The sequence below is a fragment of the Papio anubis genome, chromosome 14 (assembly GCF_008728515.1).
Source record: "Papio anubis isolate 15944 chromosome 14, Panubis1.0, whole genome shotgun sequence".
Taxonomy (NCBI): domain Eukaryota; kingdom Metazoa; phylum Chordata; class Mammalia; order Primates; family Cercopithecidae; genus Papio; species Papio anubis.
The window spans coordinates 11,586,469-11,612,347 of NC_044989.1; the positions used below are offsets into that span (position 1 = coordinate 11,586,469).

The 25,879-nt window shown below is 46.6% G+C and overlaps 1 protein-coding gene across 12 annotated transcripts in view; it reads left to right on the forward strand.

Moving 5' to 3' along the window:
• Positions 1-25,879, forward strand: part of LPIN1 (lipin 1) — a 142,584-nt gene that overhangs the window by 106,544 nt on the left and 10,161 nt on the right. For all 12 annotated transcript variants that reach the window (XM_021924585.2, XM_003908290.4, XM_009183706.4 and 9 more), the window contains 6 exons: positions 416-508; positions 3,956-4,035; positions 11,781-11,907; positions 13,268-13,416; positions 13,937-14,023; positions 24,078-24,230. In XM_021924585.2, the coding sequence (XP_021780277.1) occupies positions 416-508; positions 3,956-4,035; positions 11,781-11,907; positions 13,268-13,416; positions 13,937-14,023; positions 24,078-24,230 (689 nt within the window). The remainder of the gene's footprint in view (positions 1-415; positions 509-3,955; positions 4,036-11,780; positions 11,908-13,267; positions 13,417-13,936; positions 14,024-24,077; positions 24,231-25,879) is intronic.

Genomic DNA, 25,879 nt, shown 5'->3' on the forward strand with positions numbered 1-25,879 from the left:
CTGTTTTATCCTCTACCCCATATTAATCATTTCATATTTTATTTTATAATCATATTGAGAGTAATAATAACCAGTTAGCCACTTTAATTTGAAAACTTCCAGTCTTACTAATCACTAATGATTTCTAATGCTTTCTTTTTCTGTTGTTGTTGTTGTGTTGTATTTTATTTGTTGTTTGTTTATTCCTTTAACATCTTCTTAAGTCTTCATGCTTAAGTTACCTTCATGTAATTTTGGACGCCATTAGGTTTTGCTTCTCTAAAATTTTTAACCCACAAATAGTATGTTGTGTTTTCTCTGATTTTTTTTTTTTTTTAAATCTTACTTTAATTTGCATGTATGTTTCTTTTGGTTTGAATGTGCTAAGTTGATCTTTTTTTGTTCCATTATTTATGTTACCATCCATTTAAAACAGGCCACTGTGGAATCTATCATGAGGGATAAAATGCCCAAAAAGGGAGGAAGATGGTGGTTTTCATGGAGGGGAAGAAACACCACGATCAAGGAGGTAAGCCCAGAAGACAAAGCAGTGCTCACACTTAGCAAGTTTTGGTTTTGTGTAGTGAGATTGGTTTTCATGTAGTTATATCAGAGAAATGAACATAGGCCCTAGTGCTGAGTTTTCATGAGCCAAGTCTGCCATGAAGCAGGGCTGGGGCTTGCGGAACTTGGGGAAGGTGGGGAGGAAGGTCAGGAGCCAGCAGCATAGGCGTCACCCCCTGGCTCTGTAACCGTTAGGAGACTGTGGTCAAGTCACTCCCTTATGGTAAGATTTCGTCATCTATAAAAGAAGGGATTCACCTTGGGAATTGAGTTTCTTAAGAAATTAAATATCTTCCTTCTGCTTGTGGAGACAATTTTTTTTTCTTTTTCTTTTTCTCTCCTCCCCTCCCCTCTCATCCCCTCCCCTCCTCTCCCCTCCTTTCTTTTTTTGAAATGGGCTCGCTCAGTCACCCAGGCTAGAGTGCAGTGGTGCAATCTCAGCTCACTGCAACCTCTGCCTCCCGGGCTCAAGCAATCCTCCCATCTCAGCCTCTAGAATAGCTGGGATTACAGGCGTGCACCACCACACATGGCTAAGTTTTGCATTTTTAGCGGAGTTGGGTTTCACCATGTTGCCCAGGCTGGTCTCAAACTCCTGGGCTCAAGTGATCTGCCTGCCTAGGCCTCTGAAAGCATTGACATTACAGGCATGAGGCACCACGCCTTGCCTGTGAGGACAATTTTAATGAGGTATATATACTTACAGCAGTTGACTAATTCTCTGAGTCCTTTCACTGAAATGGAATGTCTGAAGGTCCATGGCTTTGGCCTTACTTATGAGTGCCTGTGATTTCTTTAAGATCTTCGTTGCCTTCTCCTATTTCTTGAAGCACTTGCTTCGCTTGGCTCCCAGGCCCCTGTGTCCACCTGGGCCTCCTCCTCCCGGCAGGCTGCTCCCGCTCTGGCTTAGTCACCTCTAGGAGGGTCCTCAAAGCTCATGTTAGGCCACCTTTTCTCCTTTTACTTCTTACTTTTCCCTTCTGCCCATGCGATGACTCCATTGTTGTCTCCAAACCGGACATTCTTTTCTACTCCACATCCATTTATCAAGTAGCCAACTAAGCAGACATTGTCCTGTGGATGCCTCAAGGTATTTCAAACTTAACACTTCCAGAGTTGAACTCACGGGATTCTTGTGAGTTCTTCCATCATTGGGGCCATAGTCAGAAAATGGCACCACTGTCCATCCGTGGGTGAGATTCATGCTTTTAGCCTCACTCCCACACCAGGTCCTATAAGTTTTCCATCCTAAATACTTATCTGACGTGTCCATGTCTCTCCAGCTCCACTCCCACGTCTGCACTACCGTCATCTCTCCCAGAGGTGCTTCCAGATGGTCTCTTTGCACCCATCCTCACCCTTGCTTCTTCATTCTCTGTACTGCGGATACATTGGTCTCTTTAGGGGACTGCTGCCATTTATGTTGCTTCTTGCTTAAAGCCTTACTGTGGTTCCCCAGGGCTCTTATAATGAAGGCTGGTGTCCTTACCACGACCTACAGTGCTTGTGTGTTCTAGCTCCTGCCTGCCTCTTTAATCTCATCTTTGCTGTTTTCCTCTGCTCTCTGTGCATTAGCTTCAATGGCTGGAGGTACCTTCTACCCTGGGGGCTTTGCACATGCTGTTTTCATTACGTAGTATCCTGTGGACCCCTCTCCCCTGCTTCGCTTAGCTAACTAGCAGATCCAGTAGCCTTTTCTCTGCATGTGAGTCTGGTCTGCTGTCCTCTGCCTGTGAACTTTTCCTCCATAAATGTTGTCATAGTTGATAATTATATAATCACTAGTGTGACTATGTGATGAACCTTTCCTTTCTGTCTAGACCCAAAACTCCATGAGGCAGAGACCATGTATGGCTCTGATTGCTTTGGTGTTCTTGGCCCCCATATTGGACCCAGAGTAGGGGTTCAGCAAATATTTGTTGAGGGTGTGCTGATTACTCTCGGAAAGTAGTATGAAGAAGCCACAGGGACAACAGTCAAATTGGTTATTTTAATCATAAACTGCCATGAACTCTATGTATGCCATTAGTTGAAAGGGAAAACATTTGCTGGAAGAGTTTTATCAAGATATAGTTGTTCTTTGACGTTTTCTGTTAGCATATCTGAGGTCTTCTTATCAGTTTTACTGATCTCCAAGGGCTACAGACAAATGAGTGCAAATATATATGCTTTATACTAGAGGCCATAAAGCATGAAGGGCCTCTCTAGTTTTCTTACTAGAGAGCGGAATGTTCTAGAATTTAAGGTGGAAGTATATTTCAGTGACTTCTTTGTAGAATATCCAAATTCTCACCAGTTTGAATTAAGTGAAGTGCTGCTATAAAGTAAGGAACAATTATGAAATTAAGTGTTTCTTTAAAAATCTAAAACATACTTATTTCAGTTAGATATATATTTGGGAAATAGCCTAAGAAGAAATTGCTAATAGTAGTGGCTAAGTCACATGATAAATAGATAAAACATAACTGGACACATTATATCAGTTATTTGTGTGCTTATTAAAAAACCTAAAGGATATTTGAAATTAGTTCATGCTAATCGTATGTTAAGACAGTCACCCTATTATGTTGTTTGTATTGTTCCTTTTCTTTATTAAAGGACCGTAGTAGAAATTGTTAACCTATCTCCTGATGAAACGAGCACGGATAAAGAGATTTAGTCATTTACCCCTGGTCCCTTGGCATTTCTCTCTGGTCTCTTCTGTCCATAGGGCCATTGCCCATCTCCGTCCTTCCTTGCCTGCTGTGTGCCTAGCTTTGTGTTTCAGACACAGAGTCTCCTTTAGTCCTCATAGCAGCGTTAGGAGATGGAGAATATCACCCCTGTTTCACAGATGAGGAAGCGAAGTTCTGAACAGTTAAATGACTTGCCCAAAGTTTGTAAGCAAGAGAGACAAGACTGGGCCCAGGTGTTCTCTTAGAAATCCAAGGTTCTTTCCAGTACACCAACAGAGGATTTTCTAGTAAGAGTATGTGATCTTGGAAAAGAAGAAAATGCTTTCACATCTTCCCCAGGCAAAATATGGTGTGAAAATATTTTCAAGTATTTCTATCAGCAATTTCAAGAAAATATTTTGAAAGGCCCCCAGAATCCAAGCAGCCCTTGATCAAGCGTTTGCATAAGCTACAGTGATGATGGAGTTTGGTTTGGTGCCACAAACACTCACGGATAACAGACTCATTTCTGTCAAAAATATTTCTTGGTTTGATCGTATACTTCTTAGCAAAGGAGTGATCAGGACCCACTGAAATAAACAAAGCCGGAGACTCCTGGGGCGATCGCTAGGGTGGGCGTCCTTGGGGAAGGGTCTACCTTCAGGGATCCTGCATTAAGGAAGCCCATGGGAAAACACCAGCTGCCTGCAAGCCCCTTCTCTGTGGTACTTCTGTGACTTTCTTTTCTCCTTCTCTAGGAGAGTAAGCCAGAGCAGTGCTTGGCTGGCAACGGACACAGCACCGGAGAGCAACCACCGCAGCTCAGCATGGCCACCAGGTGCGGTAGGAGGCCTCTTGGGATGTTGCAGTGTCCAAGTTCATGGCACATGCCGCCTGGATGCCCCTAGGGTTCACATGGTTCCAACTCTGGCTCTGTGATTCACTTGGTGACCTGGAGCAATTTATTTAACTTGGTTTTCCCATGAGCAAAATGGATGCAGTTGCTCCCTTAGATAGCTAATTTGCAAAATAAATGTGAGCCTTAAGTGAGATAATATAACCAGAGCATTTCTCATGGTCCTGGCATGTGATTGTCCTTTATACAAAGATGATGATGATGATGACAATAATGACACTAGTAACAGTGAGAATAATGTCAGTGATGACAGTAACATAATAGCCCTAACGATAACATGGAAATAAGTTTCACTTCTGAAGGAACTTGCCTTTCTCTGCAATTTAAATGCTGACCAGGACTTATGTTGATACTTTTAACGTGGATTCATGTTCACTTGGCGTAGGAGAGGTTAGATTTTGATGATACTGATCAGTATTTGTGGTTTGTCTTCAGGTTAATCTCTTTGTATGGGGTTGGAGGTGACTCTGAGGACAGTCCAATTATACACTAATTATGATGCAGGTATCATATACTGACACTGGATGATTTGCTCTGTACCATCTTTTACTTATTACTTCATGTTTACAGTATTTCCGTGCTTAAGAAATCCAGGATTCCATTTCTTATTTAGCAGACAGAAAGTGCTAACAGATTAATTGGGGCCAGATCCACATCTTACTCGTTGTTGTATCTTGGAGGCCACTGCCCCGCAGAGTAGCCTTTCCAAAGTGTTGCTCAACCATCACTGAACCACTGAGGCTTTCTCCATGTGTTGTTGATTTATGGGAGAGGCAGGCGTGGATTTCCATTCCCCTGAATCCTGGCCATGGCTCTGCGTCTTAAACAATTTTACGTCTAGGAGTCTTTACTACAAACAGAAACCCACGTGGGAGGCAGGTAGGAAACGATCTGATTTCTTTATTGTTCTCTGTGGAGAAGAACAGGGTGGAGACGAGTCTGTGGGACCTGGCAGGGCTGAGTTTGAATGTGCCTGTGAATGGCCTGGCTCGCTCTCGCCTGGGATGCTCTTGAAGGGGAATGTTTCCGTTTCCCCTGGTGGTGTCCCAGGTGCCTCCTCGCTGACCCACCCCTGGTCTGTGCTTCGCAGGCACAAGAAAGAATGGGAAGGCACCAGGGTCTCGACATTTCCCAGCTGGGAATTCTGAGTTTGGCTGTGAGTGCGCTTGGAAGGGAAAAGGCAGGTGTGTTGAGGATGGAGCCCAGGCCAAGAACATGCCATCCTCTGAGTGATCCGTCAAGCAGCCAGCATGGAAACCAGACATTTTTAAAATAAGTGGTTGTTTACTCTGCAAGCTGTAGCGGAAGCAGCCGACTTTAGAGTCAGGCAGGTCTGGTTTGGAATCCCAGCTGTGCTCCTTGGTAACCACTGGACCTCGGACAAGCTCCCTGACACATCTGAGCAAAGATGCCAGTGCCACTGTCAGTGCCCAGACAGGCTGGGATGGAGCTGACCTGGAGGCTGCGTGGAGGCACGCTACCCCGAAAGAGGCACACAAAGAAAGATGCAAAACTGGGTGCTCTCAGCAACTTAAACCAACTTAAATAGCTACACTAGAAATGCCCCATTTTCCTGGAATTCATTTTAATAACCTTCTCTGTCTTGGCAATAATTTCTAAACACGAGAGGTAGCACAGAGCAGGATGTAGAGCAGGGACCTTGTCCAACAGCCTTCAGTGTGATCTTTGGCAAATTAATCCACCTCTCAGCGTCTCCATCTGTGAAATGGGATTAAGAGTAACACCGATGCAGTAGACCCCATCTCACTGGGTCTTTGCGGCAACAACATGAGAAAATGATCCAGAGTGCAGAAACCGATCGGGGAGGGTGGCTCTGTGGTCACCTGGAAGACACGCGTTCAGTCCCAAACCATAGAGTTTCAAGTATTTTAAAATAGACTCTGAGGGCTAAATGCGAGATGTCTGCCAAGTCCTTCCCGCCCTCTGGCAGTGCCCAAGGCTGTGGGAGCTCACCTCTTGCATTAGCATGACCTGGATGTGAGACATGGAGTCAAAGGAGATCATTTAGGAACTTTAAAATGTATTGACTGTCCTATTGGATTTCACACTTGCATGGGGATTGTGCCCCTTCGTTTTGGCCAATTTGTCCCATTGGAAACAGGTATATTTACCCAGTGCCTGTACCCCCATTGTATCTAGGAAGTAACTCACTTGCTTTTGATTTTACTGGCTCATAGGCAGAGGGGACCTGTCTCAGATGAGACTTTGAACTGTAGACTTTGAGTTAATGCTGAAATGAGTTAAGACTTGGGGGGACTGGGCCGGGCACGGTGGCTCACGCTTATAATTCCAGCACTTTGGGAGGCCGAGGCGGGCAGATCACCTGAGGTCAGAAGTTCGAGACCAGCCTGGCCAACAGGGTGAAACCCCGTCTCTACTAAAAATATAAAAATCAGCCGGGCATGGTGGCATGCGCCTGTAATTCCAGCTACTCGGGGGATACTGAGACAGAAGAATCGCTTGAACCCAGGAGGCAGAGGTCACTGCAGTGAGCCAAGATCGTGCTACTGCACTCCAGCCTGGGTGACAGAGGAAGACTCCATCTGAAGAAAAAAAAAAAGACTTTGGGGGACCTGTTGGGAAGGCATGATTGGTTTTGAAATGTGAAAAGACGAGATTTGGGAGGGTCTAGGGGCAGAATGATATGCTTTGGTTCTGTTTCCCCACCCAAATATCCCAAATTTGAATTATAATCCCCAAATCCCCACGTGTCAGGGGTGGGATCGGGTGGAGGGAATTGGATCGGGGGGCCGTTTCTCCCATGCTGCTGTTCTCGTGATCATGATTGAGTCTCGTGCGATCTGATGGTTTTACAAGCATCTGGCATTTCCCCTGCTTGCACTCACTCCGTCCTGCTGCCCTGTGAAGAAGGTGCCTGCTATTCCTTTGCCTTCCGTCATGATTGTAAGTTTCCTGAGGCCTCCCCAGCCATGTGGAACTGTGATTCAATTAATACCTCTTTCCTTTATACATTACCCAGTCTTGGGTATTTCTTCATAGCAGTGTGAGAACAGACTAATATAGCCAGTCTTAGACCTAGGGGAAGATGGGCCTGAGGGTCAGAGTTAGGTTTACAAGGGAAGGAAGAGGACAGCCACTGGGAGGGGCCCATACACAGCGGGCACAGTGGCATCGCTGGTGCCAGCACTGCTCTTACTCTTACTCCTTCTAGCCATAGCAGGCAGGACCAGGAGAGTGGGGAGAGCAGCGAGACACTTCTGCAGCTCTTCCCAAGTTGGAACCTCAGCTCTTGCAGTTTACTTGGGGTGTCACGGATTTTTCTCACTGTGCAATACAATCATATTCAAATGTGGGCAAAAAACGCTTTTCCCCGTCAAATAGAAACAGCTGGACCATTCGCTATTCTGAGTTAGTCACACTATGGTTCGTCATCAAACCTGAAAAAGTAAGAATTGGTTCTTGTGAAAGAGAAAGATTTTGAAAAGAATATAAAGTTCTCTTGAAAAATGTAAACGTTTTAATTTGTACTGGCATCTCAGACTTTGAGTCTCCTTATTAGAGTCATGCAGTTGACTAAAAAAAAAAAAAAAAGGTGTCAGAATGTTTTCCTAATTGACAGACTTGATTGACGTAACAGTCCCCGAAGTCCCATAATTGAGCAAACAGCTTGTCACCATACAAATAATTAAAATACCATTTGAAAAACGTACACTGACAAGTGCTAACTTAGATGTTGTTCACAGCTACTCTTCTGTGCACACATTTTCAAATGACATGAGCCCTTTTGTTTTGTTTTGTTGCTTCTTGCAGATACTGTAAAGCAAGCAACATTTAATGAGCCATTGTAAGGGGTGGGGTGGGGGCCTCCGAAAAGGAGGCATTTTATTCTGTGCATAGTGGCGCAATCTGGGATGTGGCAGCCGCAAATGACCGTGTACTTGCCCTAAGCCGAAACCACCAACAGCCAACTGCACATCTCGCATTTTAGTCTTTGTATCTGTGTTTTCCTTTCTGTGTTCCTTCAAACATGGCATGCTGCACAAATTTAGTGGTTTTTTTTTTTTTTTTTAAAGCAGCAGATGGAAATCACAGGCATTCCGCCTTGCCTCCTCATCCCGCCGGCAGAGGTACACATCAATCTGTTGTCACCAAGAGCTTTGCTTCACATTTGGATCTCATTTCACTCCAAACTGTTTGGTTGGAACATAAACATTTTCCCATTCAATGAGGGGCCTGTAGCCTCTTTCTTCTTCTGCTTGACAAGGAAATCTGCACCGCCCCCCGTCCCTAGCAGCATTTGCCAGGCTGTACTGGCTCCAGGACCACATTTACACTGAAAACCTCCAGGTTGTTGGTTCAGAAGAACCAGCCTGGTTCATAGGGTCCGTAGGTGTCAGAACTGGAAGGGACTTTGGTCGGACCAGGTCATTTTACAGAGGAACCCACTGAGGCCCAGGGAGGAATGTTTTAGGATGCGGCCTTTGCTGGGGCTTATGTCTGGGTCTCCCGGTCCAGGTCTCTCCAGCCTGTTACCTGCCTGCATCCTGAAGTTTTGAGTGGATGTGGTTCAGTTGTTCCTCTGCATTTTAAGATAAGAAATCAAGGCTGAAAGATGAAGTGATTTCTCCAAGGTAATACAGCCTGAAGTTACCAAGGGCTGGAAATCTGTGTTTTTCAGAGTCTAACTGCTGTGCCATCTCCACGCTACCTAGAATCAGAATCAGCCCCCAGTGTCATGGCATTGTTCCATCCACGTGTAGCTTAGCTCCGCCACAGACCAACCACAGTTCTAGCCGATGCTCTGTTCTCCTTCAACTCAGCCTCCTGTTGCCATGGCATATTCCCCCAGGACTCTGTCCCAGTGATCTCTAAATCTTTGTCTTCAGCCCAGGTCTCTGTGTTGTGATGTAGACACAAGCCCTGTGTGAGTAGGAATAGGTTATTTGCTGTGCCATTGATGCGTGGCATGGTATGCTTGAGTGTTGGTTGAACGAGCTCTGGGCCAGCAGCCCGAAGCCCACAGACCTCCCTTTCCTGGGGCCCAGGGAGCAGGTGCTTAGGCAGGGCCTGCTCATTCTAGGACTGGAAGGAGCCAGGTCTCCACACAAGTGCGTTAGAAACACCACAGAAGTGAGGGTGCTGTGGAACACTGTCCTCCTTCACGTCTCCCCAGTATTGGGCAGTACTGGGTTGTAGGGATCTCTTTTTTTTCTTTTTTGAGACAGGGTCTTACCCTGTCACCCAGGCTGGAGTGCAGTGGCGCATTCTTGGCTTACTGCAACCTCTGCCTCCTGGGTTCAAGTGATTCTCTTGCCTCAGCCTCCCAAGTAGCTGGGACTACAAGCATGCGCCACCATGCCCAGCTAATTTTTTAATTTTTTGTAGAGATGGGTTTTGCCGTGTTGGTGAGGCTTATGGGACTTATGGGGTCCGAAAGCTGTAGGTTGCATAGGAGATCTTAAGGGAGGCAAGGGCGGGGGAAACAGGAGGCAGTAGGATGAGAGGAACTTAGCACTGAGAGGAGAGAGTTTATTGACATAAAAAGATAAGACACACACTGGTACATCTCTTGTGAAATTCAGATCCTTTGCCCACTTTTAAACGGGATTATTGGTTTCTCTGCTGTTGAGTTGTTTGAGTTCCTTGTATGTTCAGGGTATCAGCTCCTTGTTGAATGAGGAGTTTGCACGTGTCTTCCCCATTTAACGGGTTGTCTCTTTGCTCTGTTGATTGTTTCTTTTGCTGGGCCGTAGCTGTTGAATGTGATATAGTCCCATTTGCTCAACATCACTAATCAGGAAAGTGCAAATCAAAACCACAGTGAGATAGCATCTCACCCCAGTTAGCATGGCTACTATCAAAAACACAAAAAATAACAAATGCTCCGAAGGATGTGGAGAGAAGGGAACTCTTAAACACTGTTGGTGGGAATGTGAATTAGTACAGCTATTATGGGAAAACAGTAGGAGATTTCTTAGAAAACTAAAAATAGAACTACCATACAATCCAGCAATCCTGCTACTGAGTATTTATCCAAAGGAAGGGAAATCAGGATGTCAAAGGGATGCCTGCACCCCCATGTTTATCACAGCACTGTTCACAGGAGTGGAAATATGGAACCAAGCTAAGTGTCCATCAATGGATAAATGGATGAAGAAAAATGTGATACATATACACAGTGGAGTACTATTCAGACATAAAAAAGAATAAATCCTGTCATTTGTGGCAACATAGGTGGAATTGGAGGTTATCATGTTAAGTGAAATAAGCCAGGCACAGAAAAACAAATATCACGTGTTCTTAAGCATATGTGGGAGGTGAAAATGTTGACCTCATGGAGGTAGAGGGTAGAATGGTGGTTACCAGACCTGGGAACAGTAGAGGGGAGAGGCGCATGAAGAGAGGTTGGTTAATGGGTACAAACATACAGTTAGATGAAAAGAATAAGTTTTGGTGTTTGATGGCATAGAATGATTATAGTTAACAGTAATTATAAATTTCAAAATAGCTAGAAGAGAAGATTTGGAATGTTTTCAACACAAAGAAATGATAACAGTTTGGGGTGATGGATATGCTGATTACCCTGGTTTGATCAGGGTATGCATGATATTTTGATAAATGCAAATGTATGCATTTATCAGAATATTACATGTACCCCATAAATATGTACAATTAATATGTCATATGTCAATAGAAAAATAAAAAATAAAACAAACAGTTAAAAAAAAATGAGCTGGAGCTCTGTGTATACGCTAACCTTGCCGAGAGGAAGGTGCCGAGCCAGAAGCTTTGTAGGAAGGCAAAGTACTGGAGGGCTTGGGATGTGCTGCTTTCGGGGCGCTCAGCCTTTTCCATTTAGTCTAAGGCATTTACTAAGCGCTTCATATAGCATTGAGGCATTTTCAAAGATAGTGGTCCTGGAAGGCAGAGCTAATACTACTGGGTTGGGGATTATGTCATAGCAGGATTTTCACTGAGTGAACAGCTAATTACAGATATACTTTATGTGAACTATTTAAAGAAAACGAGCCTGATTCCCACCCTGCACCTTCCAACTCCCCACTGAACAAAAAAGTCTAGAGGAGTTAGGGACACTGAGCTGTATATTCTGAGCAGGGAAGTAAGGCATATTCCTTGCTCATGGGATGACCCTCTGGGGTATCCTGCAGGGTAGAATTGGTGATTCTTCCTTGCTTTCACTGGCACCTGTCCGTAAGTCCCAGAAATGCCCTAATTCCTTGGAGTTGTATATTTGGCAAACTTTATACAGGCAACTGACGGATGAGTTTGGACTTGTAGAAACTTGGACTCCAAGCGCTTGGCCTGCAGTCACAGATAGGAAGAGAAGAGAGACAGAGAAGACAGTTAGCATCTTTCTAGGCCAAGAGGGAGTTTAACCCTGCTTGTCATGAATAGGAACCTGTTGGCTTAAAATAGTGATTGTAGCTCATCAATAGGCAAGTGAATGAGGAGAGGCAGCCCCCACATGTGTAATGCAAGAGATGCATGAATGGGGATGTAGTGAGAGTTCATTGATAAATTTAGCATCTTATGGTAAATGATCACCCAAGAGACGGGACTCAGGAGAGACTGGATTGACTTAGTCATTGATTAAAGGCTAATGCATTTTTTGTGGCTACCCAGATGCATTTTCTAATTGGTGATGACATCACTGTGTGTTCCAGAGTAAAGCATGAATCATCCTCCAGTGATGAGGAGCGCGCAGCTGCCAAGCCATCAAACTCAGGCCACCTCCCTCTTCTGCCTAACGTCAGCTACAAGAAGACTCTCCGGCTGACTTCCGAGCAGCTTGTGAGTCTCCCATGCTTGCCGTGGCTGTGTTGTAAGCACATGAGGTTTCTGCAGACTCCTAAGGCTGTGTGATGGTTGGGATGTGCCCCTTGTCACCTTTCATCCCAGCGGGCCTGCAGTCCCTCAACTGGGTGCCTGTTGTTTCCACCCCAACTCCAGCACTATCCAGCCTGGGTCCCCAATATGACCTTCCCTTTTGTCTTCTCCTTTTGCTGGCCTTCCTTAGGAGGAAGGCGGCCTGGCAGAGCTAATTCATCCTGAGGTGTCAATCATGGATAGACTTGAAAATCACTCAAGGGTGTTTTTGCTTCGAGAGAGATGTTTGTTAACTCAAATGCATCTCTTCCGTTGGTGGAAATCAAGCAGTTCTGATAGAATTTAGAGAATTTCAGGTAACGAGGGGCATCACCTGGTCTTGGTGTCCTTTTATTTTTCCATGTGTGAGACCAGTTTTAATTAAAAGCCCTTTCTTGGATCCCATTGGTCATGGCCAGTGGGCGCCTATCCTTGCTTTTTTTGTGAATCAAGTCTTTTGCATTTCCCCTGAGTTAGTGGGGCGCCTGGTTCAGGCATGAGGGTGTTTACTAGGAAACGATAAGGAACAGGCCCAGACACCCACTCAGGCCATGTGTGGGACCCTGCAGCCTGAGAGTCTCTGTGTGACTCACGGCTCCCACTGGTGACACTGGGGACACCTGCGGTCAGGCAACCTGGGGGTCTGAATGGCAGGAGTCTGAATGCACCAGGAGTCCTGGCACAGAGACTCAAAACTGCTCAAAAGTCACTTTGCATTTTGAATTTGGTGTGATTTCTTTGGGTCTAGACTATATTCTTCTGGATATGAGGCATGACTGATAACCGAGACTTCTCTTTTTCCAATTTGTGTCAATATAATAATAACTTAAAAACATGGTTATTTAGGGAAATGTATTTTCACACTTGGCTTAAATTTGTCTTCCTGAATCATGACCTTCCTATTTAGTCATGGAGTGGTAAGTGTATCCTATTCCAAAATGGTGATTTATTATGCTGGATAGCCCCGTCATTGAATCCTGGCTAATGACTCTAATCTGAAAATACTGGATCAAATTAGCATTATCCTGGGAAGTAAAACAACTCTGCAGTGAGTAGGCACATTGCATTACAAGGGGGCCTGAGAGAGCTGAGGTTTCGTTTTGCCTGTCCAACCCAGAAAGAACCAGAACAAGGAAGGGTGGGGGAAAGAAAGAATTATACAAGGGCCCAGGGCAGCCCCTTGTTTTGAAAGCCAAATGCTGCTTCTCATGGAACAGAATCCAAATGCCCATCCATCAGGGCCTTTCACTCAAGCAGACAAATATTAATGGTTCATGTTCTTCAGAAAAGCTTGAAGTTGAAGAATGGCCCCAACGACGTGGTTTTCAGTGTCACCACGCAGTACCAAGGCACCTGCCGCTGTGAGGGCACCATCTATCTGTGGAACTGGGATGATAAAGTCATCATTTCCGATATTGACGGGACGATCACCAGGTAGGTCCTGCTGACTTGGGGGCCATGGTAGATTTCTTTGCTTCACCGTGCGGTCTCTGGGCCTGGTGTTGGCACCTCCGCTCCCCTCATGGGACTTGCACGGTTCGAATTCTGGTGCAGTTGGAGCTGCTTAGTTTCAGCTCCTTGGTGTCAATCATTGTGTTTAGGGCTGGGTTGTTTCCCTCTAGGGTATTATCTCTCCGACTTGGTTGCTTCTGTGGGGGCTTCTCAAGAGCGTCTTTTCGGAATGGCCTTTTCCTTTGATTCAGCAAGCCAGGCACCTCGATGCATGATCGGACTGGAGGCGTCCTTCCGTGGATTGCCATGTCCCTCCATCAGCATCAACTTTGATGACTTGAGCCTTGGGCTTTCTATCCAGAAAGAAAGTTGTGGGTCTTGTTTGTGTGTGTGTGTGTGTGTGTGTTTTTTTTTTTTTTTTTTTTTTTTAAATGAGGCATGAATGGTGCAATGAACCTGAATGGGAATTTTACTTTATTTTTCTCTTTTTCTCTTCATTTAGATCAGATACTCTTGGCCACATTTTGCCCACCCTTGGGAAGGATTGGACCCACCAGGGCATTGCTAAGCTGTACCATAAAGTGAGCCAGTGAGTACGGAGTGCCTGTTTCCGCCTCCTGCGAACGCTGGTCGTGTGCACCACACTCTGCATGTGGAATCTTTCCTGCCCCAGCACGGGGTGACTTGTAGAGAGGGCTGCACCTCAACCAGGGAGGGGCAGTGGGGGTCAGGGGTGGCAGTGGAGAGTCCAGAGTGAAAGTGAATCCCAGCAACTCTAAATTTGAATTCAATACCAAGAAACAAGGAGCGAAGTATAAGGGAATCGATTACTAGGAGAACACAGATGGTGGCAGCATTAGGGGTGAGATTGAGGTTTGGGGTGAATTGCCCTCTCAAAAGGTTATCCCAGTCTGTGCGCCTGTAGATCCCAGTCTGCTCATCCTGAGGGATGGCATATATGTTACATATGCCAAGTGATTTTCTGTAGGCTAAAAAGTTGCAGTTTCCAGGCAAGTTTTGTCAGCATTGCAGGCCCTGCGAGCCAACCAGCAGCGTACATAGTGTCCACCTGGTCTGTGGAGTGCTCCAACAAGCGGCCCAAAACAGAACAGTGCCCACTGTGGGGCCCTCAGCCCCAGACATGAGGTGGGAGATAGGTTCTCCGGCTGCTGTTCCGTGCTGGGTACATGGGTTACTTCACTTAAATCTTACAGAGATTCTGAAAAGCACATAATACCATTTCTGTGTTTAGATGAGTGAGATTAATGAGGAGAACTAACGTGATTTATCCAAATTCCCATTGCTCTCGTGTGGCTCCAGGGTTCAGAGCCCTGCAGGGATTCTCCACGTCCCCCCGAAACGCCCCCATTCTAGCTTGCTGGGCCCAAGCCTCTCTCCCACTCAGTCATGCCTTCTCCAGCCTTTTGTGGCCTCAAGTCTCCCATGCGAGCGAAATCTCCCCCTCCACAGCATTCTGTTCTCCAGCCAGTTACAGCTGGAAGGTACCTCTGCCTGAATCAGGACAGTGCTGACTCTCCGTGAGTGAGGAGGGTGAGCGAGTTACATTCACATGTAGTGAGTGTCAAGATGGAAATCCCAGGCCTGTGGTTCCCAACCTTGTTTGCTCATCTCTAGCCCACGTTGGTGATGGTAGGGAATGGGCCACCATCCAGAGCTGTTTCTAGAACTCTGTGAACACAGATGAATGAACTGTATTTCCCTGCCCTGCATCCATTCATCCGTCCAGCATTCCTTGAGGGCCTGTTAGTGCCTCATCCTAGGGCACGTGCCTGGGATTGCCATGAACTAGGTAAGTCTCTGACCTGGGACTTTATGATCCGGTAGAAAAATGGTAGCTTGGAGAGAGAACCTTATATCCTGGTGGGATTAAAAGCTTCAGATTTTGTCGGGCACATGCCTGTAGTCCCAGCTACTTGGGAGGCTGAGGTGGGAGGATTGCTTGAACCCAGGAGTTCAAATCCAGCCTGGGCAACATAGTGAGACCCCCCATCTCTCTAAAAAAATAAATATATACATTTAAAAAGCTTCAGATGTCATCTTAGATGCCCAGGCTCATTGGTTTGACTTTACTTTTCTAGATTTCATCTTTAAAAATTATTCATACAAAAGTTATATATACTTCTTAAAACGTAAATATATTAATAAAAGAGGCCAAGATTATAGAAACTTTAAAGTGCAGAGGTTGTATCACCTTCCTCCCTGCCTTGCTCCAAGCTATTCCCTTCCTTAAAAGTAGAACTACTATGAACAGTTTGGTTCTATCTTGCTGAACTTAAAAAATTTGGGCTGGGCACGGTGGCTCACACCTGTAATCCCAGCACTTTGGGAGGCCGAGACGGGTGGATCACGAGGTCAGGAGATTGAGACCATCCTGGCTAACATGGTGAAACCCCGTCTCTACTAAAAATACAAAAAATTAGCCGGGCGCGGTGGCGGGTGCCTGTAGTCCCAGCTACTCAGGAGGCTGAGGCAGGAGAATGGCGTGAACCCGGGAGGCGGAGCTTGCAGTGAGCCGAGATCACGCCACTGCACTCCAGCCTGGGTGACAGGGAGAGACTCCATCTCAAAAAAAAAAAAAAAAAAATTAACACTCCCACACATATACACTCACATTATTTAATTATTCATCATATCTTTTTGTTTCATTTGATGTAATATTTACCTTACTCTTTTGGCTGCTGGGCAGAACCCTGTCGTCTAGATACACCATACTTTCTTAAACTCGCCGTCTATTGATGAACGTGTAGGTAGTTGCCACTTTTTCCCCTCTTGCCAACAGCGATGCAGTAAGCGTTCACATACAATGCTTATGATATATAATGCATGTATAAATAAATAAAGAAGGCACGTACACTTAGGGAAGTCCTGCTGTAAAGTAGATTCCCAGGAGTAGAATTGCTGGGTCAAAGGATGAGCACGTTTAAAGATTTGATCAATATTGCCAAATTGCCCTCTAAAAAGATTATCCCAGTCTGTGCGCCTGTAGACAGCGTACGTGCAGCGTCCCCTCCCTGCAGCCTCACCATGGGCTGACCTTTCATTTAGAAGGATTAATCTACTCATGAGCTGCCTTGACTTGTGTGACACTGAAAATTGCATCTATTTTTAGTTGAAGGAAAGAAACCCTCATGGTTCAGGTTATTGAGTAGTGCACAGCCTGATTCATTTGGTTTTTGGAACGTAAATCTATTTCCGTCCTTACCGTAACATTAAACAAGCACTGTTGCTTTTTAATTTTTTTTTTTTTGGGTCTTCATTTGTCTCTTGGATTTTCTCAGAAGAGAGATCTTCTTGAAAAATAAAGCTGTGTGACTTACTGAAGAACCCCTGACCATTCTTTGACTGGTTGGTTTAGAATGAGTGAAACCTGTTTGTCTGGACCTGCAGATAACTGCTGTACACTTCCTGTGCTATCACTTTGGTTGAAAGGCCGGAGCATGATGTCACGTGGAGACCCAACAGTTGCCTGCTCATTGAGTTGGATGTGTGTGTTGTCCAGGGCACCCAGTCAGGCCTGTGTGATTTGCAGGATGGCCAGGGCTTCCGAAAACCCATCTTCAGGGCAGCTTTGCCACGACCTTCAGGGTTCCCTGCTCAGCATCGTAGGAGGAGGTACCAGCTCCTTGGCGTGGCATTTGAAACCTGGCACTTTCAGGTCCCAGCCTTCTGCCAAGCCCTTACTTTCAGCTGCTATTTCTCAGACCTTCCTGCTCTAATCCAGAGACTCTGTTCCTCCTCTGCACTCCGTCCCCATCTTCCTGCCTTTGCTATGTGGTGGCCTCAGCTTGACATGGCTTCCCCTCTGATTTTTGCCTCTCAATATTTTTGCAGCCTTTAATGCCTGGCTCAGTTGCCACAGTCCTGAGGCCACAATCGGTGACCCTAGTCAGCTCTGGCCTCTTCCCTGTCCCTGGACTTGCTGGATTCTATGTGGATACCGGAGGGCTTGGGCTTGGCTTGTTGGCCTTGGTCCCCATCATGGAGGACAGGCTGGACACGATGGCAGCCCCTGGAGCCGACCACTGAGGAAAGTAATTCCCATCCTGGCAGCCTCTCTCAACCCTCCTCACATGATGGCCTTAGCAGCCACCGCTGGGAGACCCGTCAGGCTAAGAATTGACCAAGGCTGTGGCCCGCTGTTCTAATGACTGCCATCATTCTTTTGAATCTGTATTGTGATTTCTAGAGAAACAGAGAAATGGTTCTCATACTGGGTACCAGGAAAAAGATGCCATTTACATGAGGGTTTATGAACTTTTTCCTGACATTGCTTCCCTTGAATTTGGGTACGACTTACATTTTATGCACTGTCGTATTTGTCTAATGAAAAAACCAGTCTTCAGCTGGGCACAGTGACTCACACGAATAATCCCAGTACTTTGGGAGTCCGAGGCAGGTGGATCACTTGAGGTCAGGAGTTTGAGACCAGCCTGGCCAACATGCTGAAACCCCATCTCTACTGAAAGTACAAAAATTAGCCGGATGTGTTGGTGGGCACCTGTAATCCCAGCTACTTGGGAGGCTGAGGCAGGAGAATTGCTTGAACCCTGGAGATGGAGGTTGCAGTGAGCTGAGATCGCACTATTGTACTCCAGCCTGGGCGACAGAGCAAGACACCGTCTAAAAAAAAAAAAGAGAGAGAGAAAGCCAGTCTTGCAGTTAACCACTTGCCTAAAACAACAGCAAATAAGGACAATTTTGTTTTCTGCTGAAGTTAATTACTTGTTTGGATCTAGTCAGCCCATGAGAAATGATCCATAAGGCTAATTGTCACCTTGTTCATAGAGAGGGTATAAAGCTGGCTTGAGTATTGATGAAACAGAATAAATACAAATGGGAGATACAGGAACCGCTTTCAGATTCAGGTGTACTCAAAAGTAGAAGGAAAGTCAAGAAGGACTGTTGCCTAAAAGATCTAAATCATTGAGCTAATGGGTCCTTTGGGGCCAAAATTTGGGCAATAATTGTTTGAATTTTTGACCTTATTTCATACATGCTTTTATATTCATGTAACCAGAAGCCAGTGTTTTTATGACTTAGGGAAAAGAACACTTACCGTGTTTCTCCAGGTTCGTTAGCTCTGCTGGGGCCTAGGTGTGTGGTGTCCCAAGCCAGTGGACTGAAAATGAGAGGCATCTGTAGCAGACTTGTTAGGGTCTTTTTTTTTTGAGATGGAGTTTTGCTCTTGTCACCCAGGCTGGAGTGCAGTGGCATGATCTTGGCCCACTGCAACCTCCGCCTCCCAGGTTCAGGCAATTCTCCTGCCTCAGCCTCCGAAGTAGCGGGGATTATAGACACATGCCACCATACCCGGCTAATTTTGTATTTTTAGTAGAGACAGAGTTTCACCATGTTGGCCAGGCTGGTTTCCAATGCCTGACCTTAGGTGATCTGCCCACCTCAGCCTCCCAAAGTGCGGGGATTACAGGCGTGAACCACTGCGCCCGGCCTAGATCTTTTTTATTCTCCTGCCTGCAGCAGTTCTTTCTTTCATGTCAGCACTTCTTTGTTTATTGCAGTCATTGCTGTCTGCCAGTAAGAGATATGATGATGTGGTAAATAGAAGGTCTGATTGGGAGTCGGGCCGGGATCCCAGAAGCGGCAGCCATTAGCTCACACTGGGCCCTGGGACTGAGTACCTACTCTGAGCTTTGGTTTCCTCTTCTGTAAAATGAGAAGGTTAGGCTAGATGACCCCTGAGGTCACTGCTAACCTGGGAATGCTCTGCTCCTGGCTGTGTGGATTGCACAAGAGTGTGTTTTGCTTTTCCAAGCCAAACCTCAGCCCAAACTCAGAGGGATCCGCTAGACTGTGGTTGCACCAGGAGCTGTCATAAGTGCCGTCGGGGGTGCTGAGCAGTCTCTCCCTTCAAGAAGCTTGTGGTAATGTGGGAGGAGACACTTAGGGGTCCCTGTAATGAGGCAGTGAGGGGCAGATCGAGCGAGGAAGATGCTGGTTTTTGTTGGACATATGTCAAGGAGAAGTTAATTTTGATTGACCAGAGGTGTCAGAGGAGGGCCCTGTGAGAAGGTGGCACTCAGCTGAGTCTCCCTGGAGGAGCAGGGTTTCAAAGGAGAGGAAAGCTCACCACAGGTGGAAGTAGGAGCGAGAGGGGAGGCTGGGAGATGAGCAGGTGCTGGGTGGGCTCACTGAAAGGGAGGCTCCGGTGCAGACGGTGGGGTGGGTAAAAGATGAAGCAGGAGAGTAGGCAGAAACCAGGTTGCAGAGTGCCTGGGAGGTGACTCACCAAGCCTGAGTGGTGCTGAGCCTTCCTTTCTCAAGGTGGCCGGTGACCCTCTCTCCCCTTAGGATGGCAGATGGGGCCACAGAATCATTTTTCTCTACAGCAGTGGCTCTCAACTGACGGACATACGGCAGTGTCCGGGGATGCTTCTGATGGACATAACTGGGGCATGCTGTTGACCCTTAGTGGGTGGACCCAGGGTGGTGCTGCATATCCCATGACGCGGCGTTGTGGGGGCCTCGCTCCCCAGCAGACACTCCTCCCGTCTCAGATGTCAGTGTTGAGAAACTCCAGTGTAGAAGCTTATCTTGCAGAATGCTCCCAAAGGTAATCTTTCCAAACTATTTAAATCTCCCTGAGTCAGTGTCTTAAGAGGGATGCAGAGATTAGGGCAGGGGAGAAAACTGTTTGCACCAAGCCTGGGCATGGATCCCTCTTTTTTTTTTCCCCGTTCTGGTGTTCCAGTTGCTGAGAATGCTAGAGGAACAGGAGTGATGTGTGTGTGTATCGCACCGTTATCTACTGGCACTTCCTATCCCTGGATCCCACCTGTCCTGCTGGGTAATTGTTGATTTTCCCCAAGCACTCTCTGCTCCTGTAGGGCAGGGCTGTGCCATGCCCTGTGGGCACCCCAGACCCCGTGTGCAGCCTGGCACAGGAGTGCCTAGTGAGTGAGTGTGCATTGAAGGGACCGTGGAAGGAGCCTACAGGTTGAGCAGGGACTTCAACTGGGCTGGCCTGTGGGGCATGTCCTGCCACTGGTTGCCCTCCTGAGTGAGGGGTCTTCCCTGTGAGGGGCACCATGGAGACTTAGTGCTGCCTGAGCATTTGATGGGAGCACTTGTTGGCATTGCAGACAGCTTTTGTTGAAGGCGGGAGGGAAGGCTCTTCCACCAGCAAGCATTTCCCCCATTAGGTCACTCTTGAGCTGGCTTTCCAGCTGCTGGCACGCTGACAGTAACTCAGTGGCATTGCCCAACTGTGAAATATATTTGACAATCCAGTTTTGTGTAGATTAGCATCTTAGATCTCTGCGGGTGGCAGCTTTTAGGACTTTGATGTGAAGAGCTATACATGGAAGTAGTGATTTCTTTTTAAAGGTTGTATTAATTAGATGGCTAAAATACAAAGATATTTAGAAATTAATAAGATTGGCCGGGTGCGGAGGCTTATGCTTGTAGTCCCAGCACTTTGGGAGGCCAAGATGGGCGGATCACGAGGTCAAAAGATTGATACCATCCTGGCCGATATAGTGAAACCCCATCTCTACTAAAAATACAAAAAATTAGCCAGGTGTGGTGTTGCATGCCTGTAGTCCCAGCTACTCAGGAGGCTGAGACAGGAGAATCGTTTGAACCCGGGAGGCAGGGGTAGCAGTGAGCTGAGATCATGCCACTGCACTCCAGCCTGGTGACAGAGTGAGACTCTGTCTCAAAAAAGAGAGAGAGAGAGAAAAAAAGAAATTAAAAAGACTGTGATTTTCAGATGCATCCCTGTATTCCAGATAAGCGGTTATGTCTAGATTCTTTTTGTCTTAAAACTTTCCTGTTTCTTAGTTTTAAAGAACATATTATTGAGCAGTTTTTGAAACAAGTCCATTGGCCATTATAAAATATTTATGGTAGAGCAATACGTTGGATAGGAAGCGAGTAGTTGATTCACTCATTCAGCAAATATTCACTAAGTGTCTGCTACAAGTCAAGCACTGTTTTTGGTACTGGGGTTGTAGCAAAAAATGGGACAAAGTCCCTGTCCTCATGTTTATGGATGAATGAGAGATACAGTTGAATAAGGGACTGTAACGTCGTATTAGTGATCAGTGCTAGGAGGAGAGGGAAGGCAGAGCGAGGGCCAGTGCCTGGGTGAGGAGTGAGGGAGTGTGTGTTTCATCGTGTAGGGGAGGTCAAGGGAAAGGCCCTCTGGAGAGGCGAGATCCAGCGGAGACCTAGATGAGGTGAGGGTGTGAGCAGTCCCTGCAGACTGGGGGAAAGGTGTTCCAGGCAGGAAGAACGGCATCGGCAGGTGCCAGCACAGATGAGCGTGGCGAGTTGGAGGAAGGATAGGAACACCTGTGTGGTTTGCCAGGAATGAGGAGTTGGAAGTCATCGCAGATGGGGTTGGGGTTGGAGAGAAAGGTGGGGGCCAGGTCTTCTTGTTCTTACAGGCCACAGTGAAGGGTTTGGACGATGTCTGCGAGAGGTGCAGCCTCGGGAGGGTTCTGAGTGTGAGTGGGCTACGCTTTACGTTTTCTTAGAGCACCACGTGGAGTCGGGATAGCAGCAGGGAAGTCATTCAAGATTGTCGCAGCAATGGAGGCCAGGAGGCCGTGCAGTGTGGACGTGGTGGGAGCACTGGGTGGTGCTGAGGGGCGGTTTGGGTGGCCATCAGCGGTGGAGCAGAGAGGACCTGCTGATTGTATGGCAGGGGGCTGAGGGCAAGGAGACACCAGTGGGGCCCCTGAGGGTTTTACGTCACCCCTGGCTTAGGAGAGTGCCACTTGCCACTTGCTACTTGCAACACGGGCTCCCGAGGAGTCTCGGGGTGAGTTGGGGAGGAGCCGCCGTGGTGTGTGTGGTTTTGGAGGCACCCATTTTGGAGTATGATGAGTACTGCGGGGTCCACAGTGAGCCTGTACTGCACAGTGGGCATAATGTGGAGTTCGTAGTAGCTGCAGCTTGGGAGAGGGGTCTGGACGGGGTCCATGCGTTTGGGAGATATCAGTGTATAGACAGTGTTTAAAAAATTTTGGATAATATATTTTACTTAATCCAACATATTCAAAGTGATATCACTTGGACATACAATCAATATGAAAACGATTAATGAAATATACCTTCTTTTTTTAATAATAGACTTTGAAACTTGATACCAAGTTTTTATACTTAGAGCACATTTCATTCTAGACAATAAATTTTTGATGGTTAAAAAAAAGTGAAATGGGGCCGGGCTCAGTGGCTCATGCCTGTAATCCCAGCATTTTGGGAGGCCAAGGCAGGTGGATCACCTGAGGTCAGGAGTTCGGGACCACCCTGGCCAACATGGTGAAACTCGCTCCCTACAAAAAATACAAAAATTAGCCGGGCGTGGTGGTGCATGTCTGCAATCCCAGCTACTTGGGAGGATGAGGCAGGAGAATTGCTTGAACCTGGGAGGCAGAGGTTGCAGTGAGCCAAGATCACGCCACTGCTCTCCAGCCTGGGGGACAGAGCAAGGCTCTCTCAAAAAAAAAAAAAAAAAAAAAAAAAGTGAGATGGAGTCCTGCTAATGCAACAAAGTTGCATTCATAGAATAGTTGTGTTGCTTCAGTCTAGACATGGCATTTGGAGCCGTGGAAGTGGGTGAGATCCCCAGATCCTCTAGGGAGTGTAGGGGGTGTGGAGCGATGAGGCCTGAGACCCTGGGCGCTTGTACGTTTTGAGACTGGCAGTGCAGATGGGAGCAGTCGAGCCGCCGTGTCTGGGAAGGGGTGGCTGCTGAAGAGGAGAACATCCGGACGCTGTGGAGTCCTGGGGGCTGAGTGACTCAGGTGCTCTGGGAGAAGGAACGAACCCCCGAGGCAGAGGCTACTGGGGAGTCCATTGCTACAAGAATTGAGAGTTGATACCAGGGTTTGGCAAGATGGGCATCAAGGTGACCTGTGCAGGGAAAGCAAGGAAGGGAACGAGAGAATGAGAGTCTGCTGGGAGTGAGAAAGGTGAAGAAGTAGACTCAATGCATATACTCAGCTTTTTGGAAGAATTTTACTACAAAAGGGAACAGAGAAATGGTATCTTAGCCAAAGAGAGACTAAGGACGTTTTGGCGTGTGTGTGCATGCACGCGTGTGTACGTGTGTGTGTGTGTGTGGTTGTTCTGGCTTGGCTTGTTTTTAGGATGAAATGAGGGATTGCAGAATATTTATCTGCTGATGTGAATTACCCAAAAGAGAGGAGGAATTTAATGGGGTGTGTGTAGGGGCAAATGAAGCAAATGCTGGAGCAAAGTGTGTGAATTGGCAGGTGGCTGTGGACTTGTCGCAGGGGCTCTAGCCAAGAGCTGGGACCAGGGGGAGTACGAAGGGCTCAGGCGCAGGCAGATGAACCAGTTTCATCCATCTGAACCTGTTTCCATAGCAGTAAAACCAGAGGGAAATACTCATCTAGCCATGTTCTCCTGAGGATTAAGCGAAGTGGGGAACGCAAAAGTGCTTAGTGAATTACAGTGAAATGTATTTAAGCTTATTTCTCAATTGTAAGCAAGATTTTGTAGAATGTGGACTTTTGTATGTGGGGGAACTTGAAACAGTGCCGTTCTTCAGAACAGATCTGGATCAGGATTTGTGAATGCAAAAAGTTTCCATTTTCTGATGCCATGAAATATAAATGTTTTATGTCTTTCAGGAACGGATATAAATTTCTCTACTGCTCTGCCCGTGCCATCGGGATGGCGGACATGACGCGGGGCTACCTGCACTGGGTCAACGAGAGGGGCACGGTGCTGCCCCAGGGGCCCCTGCTGCTGAGTCCCAGCAGCCTCTTCTCTGCCCTGCACAGGTACCAGGCCTGCTCCCTACACCTACATCTGTGGGGCTGTTCAGACCCTCTCTCTTCCTAACTGCAGTTTTTGTAAGAATAGCCTCCTCACTGGTCTTCTCCAACCAATATCCATGCTCCATAGCTGGCACCAGGAAAATCATTCCAAACACAGGTCCACATCTGCATTGGCTCCTCACGGCTTTCAGGCCAAGTCCAGACTCAGGAGCTTGGCGCCTGGTGGCTCCTCATGGCCCGTGCCTCCCCTCCTCTCCAGGCGCGTTTCTCTCGTCTCCGCATCTCAGTCTGTGTCTCCCAGACAATTGTCTCTGCTTGGAGCCTTTGCACATGCTGTTCCCCTCTTTCTGGGTCACTCTCCTGCTCCATCTCTTCTTGAGTAGCCTGGCTGAATCTTAATGTCCGTTGGACAATGAGCCTCTATCTCATCTCCTTAGGGATCCTTAAGTGGCCCGTCTACCAACCACCATCATCCACCTGGCTTTTGCCACCCATCATACTTGTTATTTTCTGTCTTAGAGTTCTGGGAACACTGCTTGTTTTAAGGGTCCTCTAACAGACCACTAGCCAATTTCTGATTGCCTTCCTCCCTTCATCTACTGGGCCATATCAAGGTAGCTAAGCGAGACTAACTCTGGTCCCATGGAATTAGAGGAAGGAAACCCTGGATGTCCCTGTAGTTGGAGGCCCAGGGCAATTTACTAGACACCTCTCAAAGCAAAATCTATTGTGGTCAACCATGGGACGTTGGGCCCTGCTGAAGGCTGATTATAAGTATCATAGACTTGGTCTTTATGAATGTCATTGGTGTGATTCTGCCTGAATTTGAAGACCAGATGAACTGTTTGCTGCTGCTAATCATGCAAACAATGGAAGAATCTAAATGGGCCCCCAATGCCGTATTGATTCTTGTGTATTTTCCTTTAGCTCTGTAGGTACCTTTTCCATCACGGCATTGTTTTGTGTAAGCAGTAGCTTTTTTCCTGTAGTAAAGGATCTCAAATTGAGACACGCACGTTCTAGAGGAGAAAAGTCAGGCACAACCTAGTGTATTTCAAGTCCTCAGAGCTATCGTAACAGCATTGATCTCCATAGAAATCCTCGTATTTTAATGAAACTGTGTCCCTAAGCTATGCTGACAATTTGCAACAAGCCATTCATCAGCCTGTGTTAAGTAGTAAGGCTTTGCTAGGCCAAGCAAGAAGTCGACATTGTTACTCTGACATCCTAACACTATCTATACATTTAAAGTGATCCTTTTCTCATTTCCTTATTTAAATATCATTTTCCAAGGTATATTGCTTTTTCCCTGGAAGGAATTATTTTAAAAACCTTAAATCACATAGTTGGTATGTCCTCTTGGAAGGCCAAAGGGCTCCTGTGGCAAGTGGCCACCAGCCTGGTCCTTCCCAGGGCTGCCATCAAGCCACAGCCATTCCATGTGCTAGCTGTCCCGTGGAGTTCTCTAGAATTGCTAGCCAAGTCTGCCCTGACGCAAATGACCTTCCTTTTTTTTTTTTTTTTTTTTTTTTTTTTTTAAATTTTACTCTAAGTTCTGGGATACATGTGCAGAAAGTGCAAGTTTTTTACATAGGTATACATGTGCCATAGTGGTTTGCTGCACCCCTCAGCCTGTCATCCAGGTTTTAAGC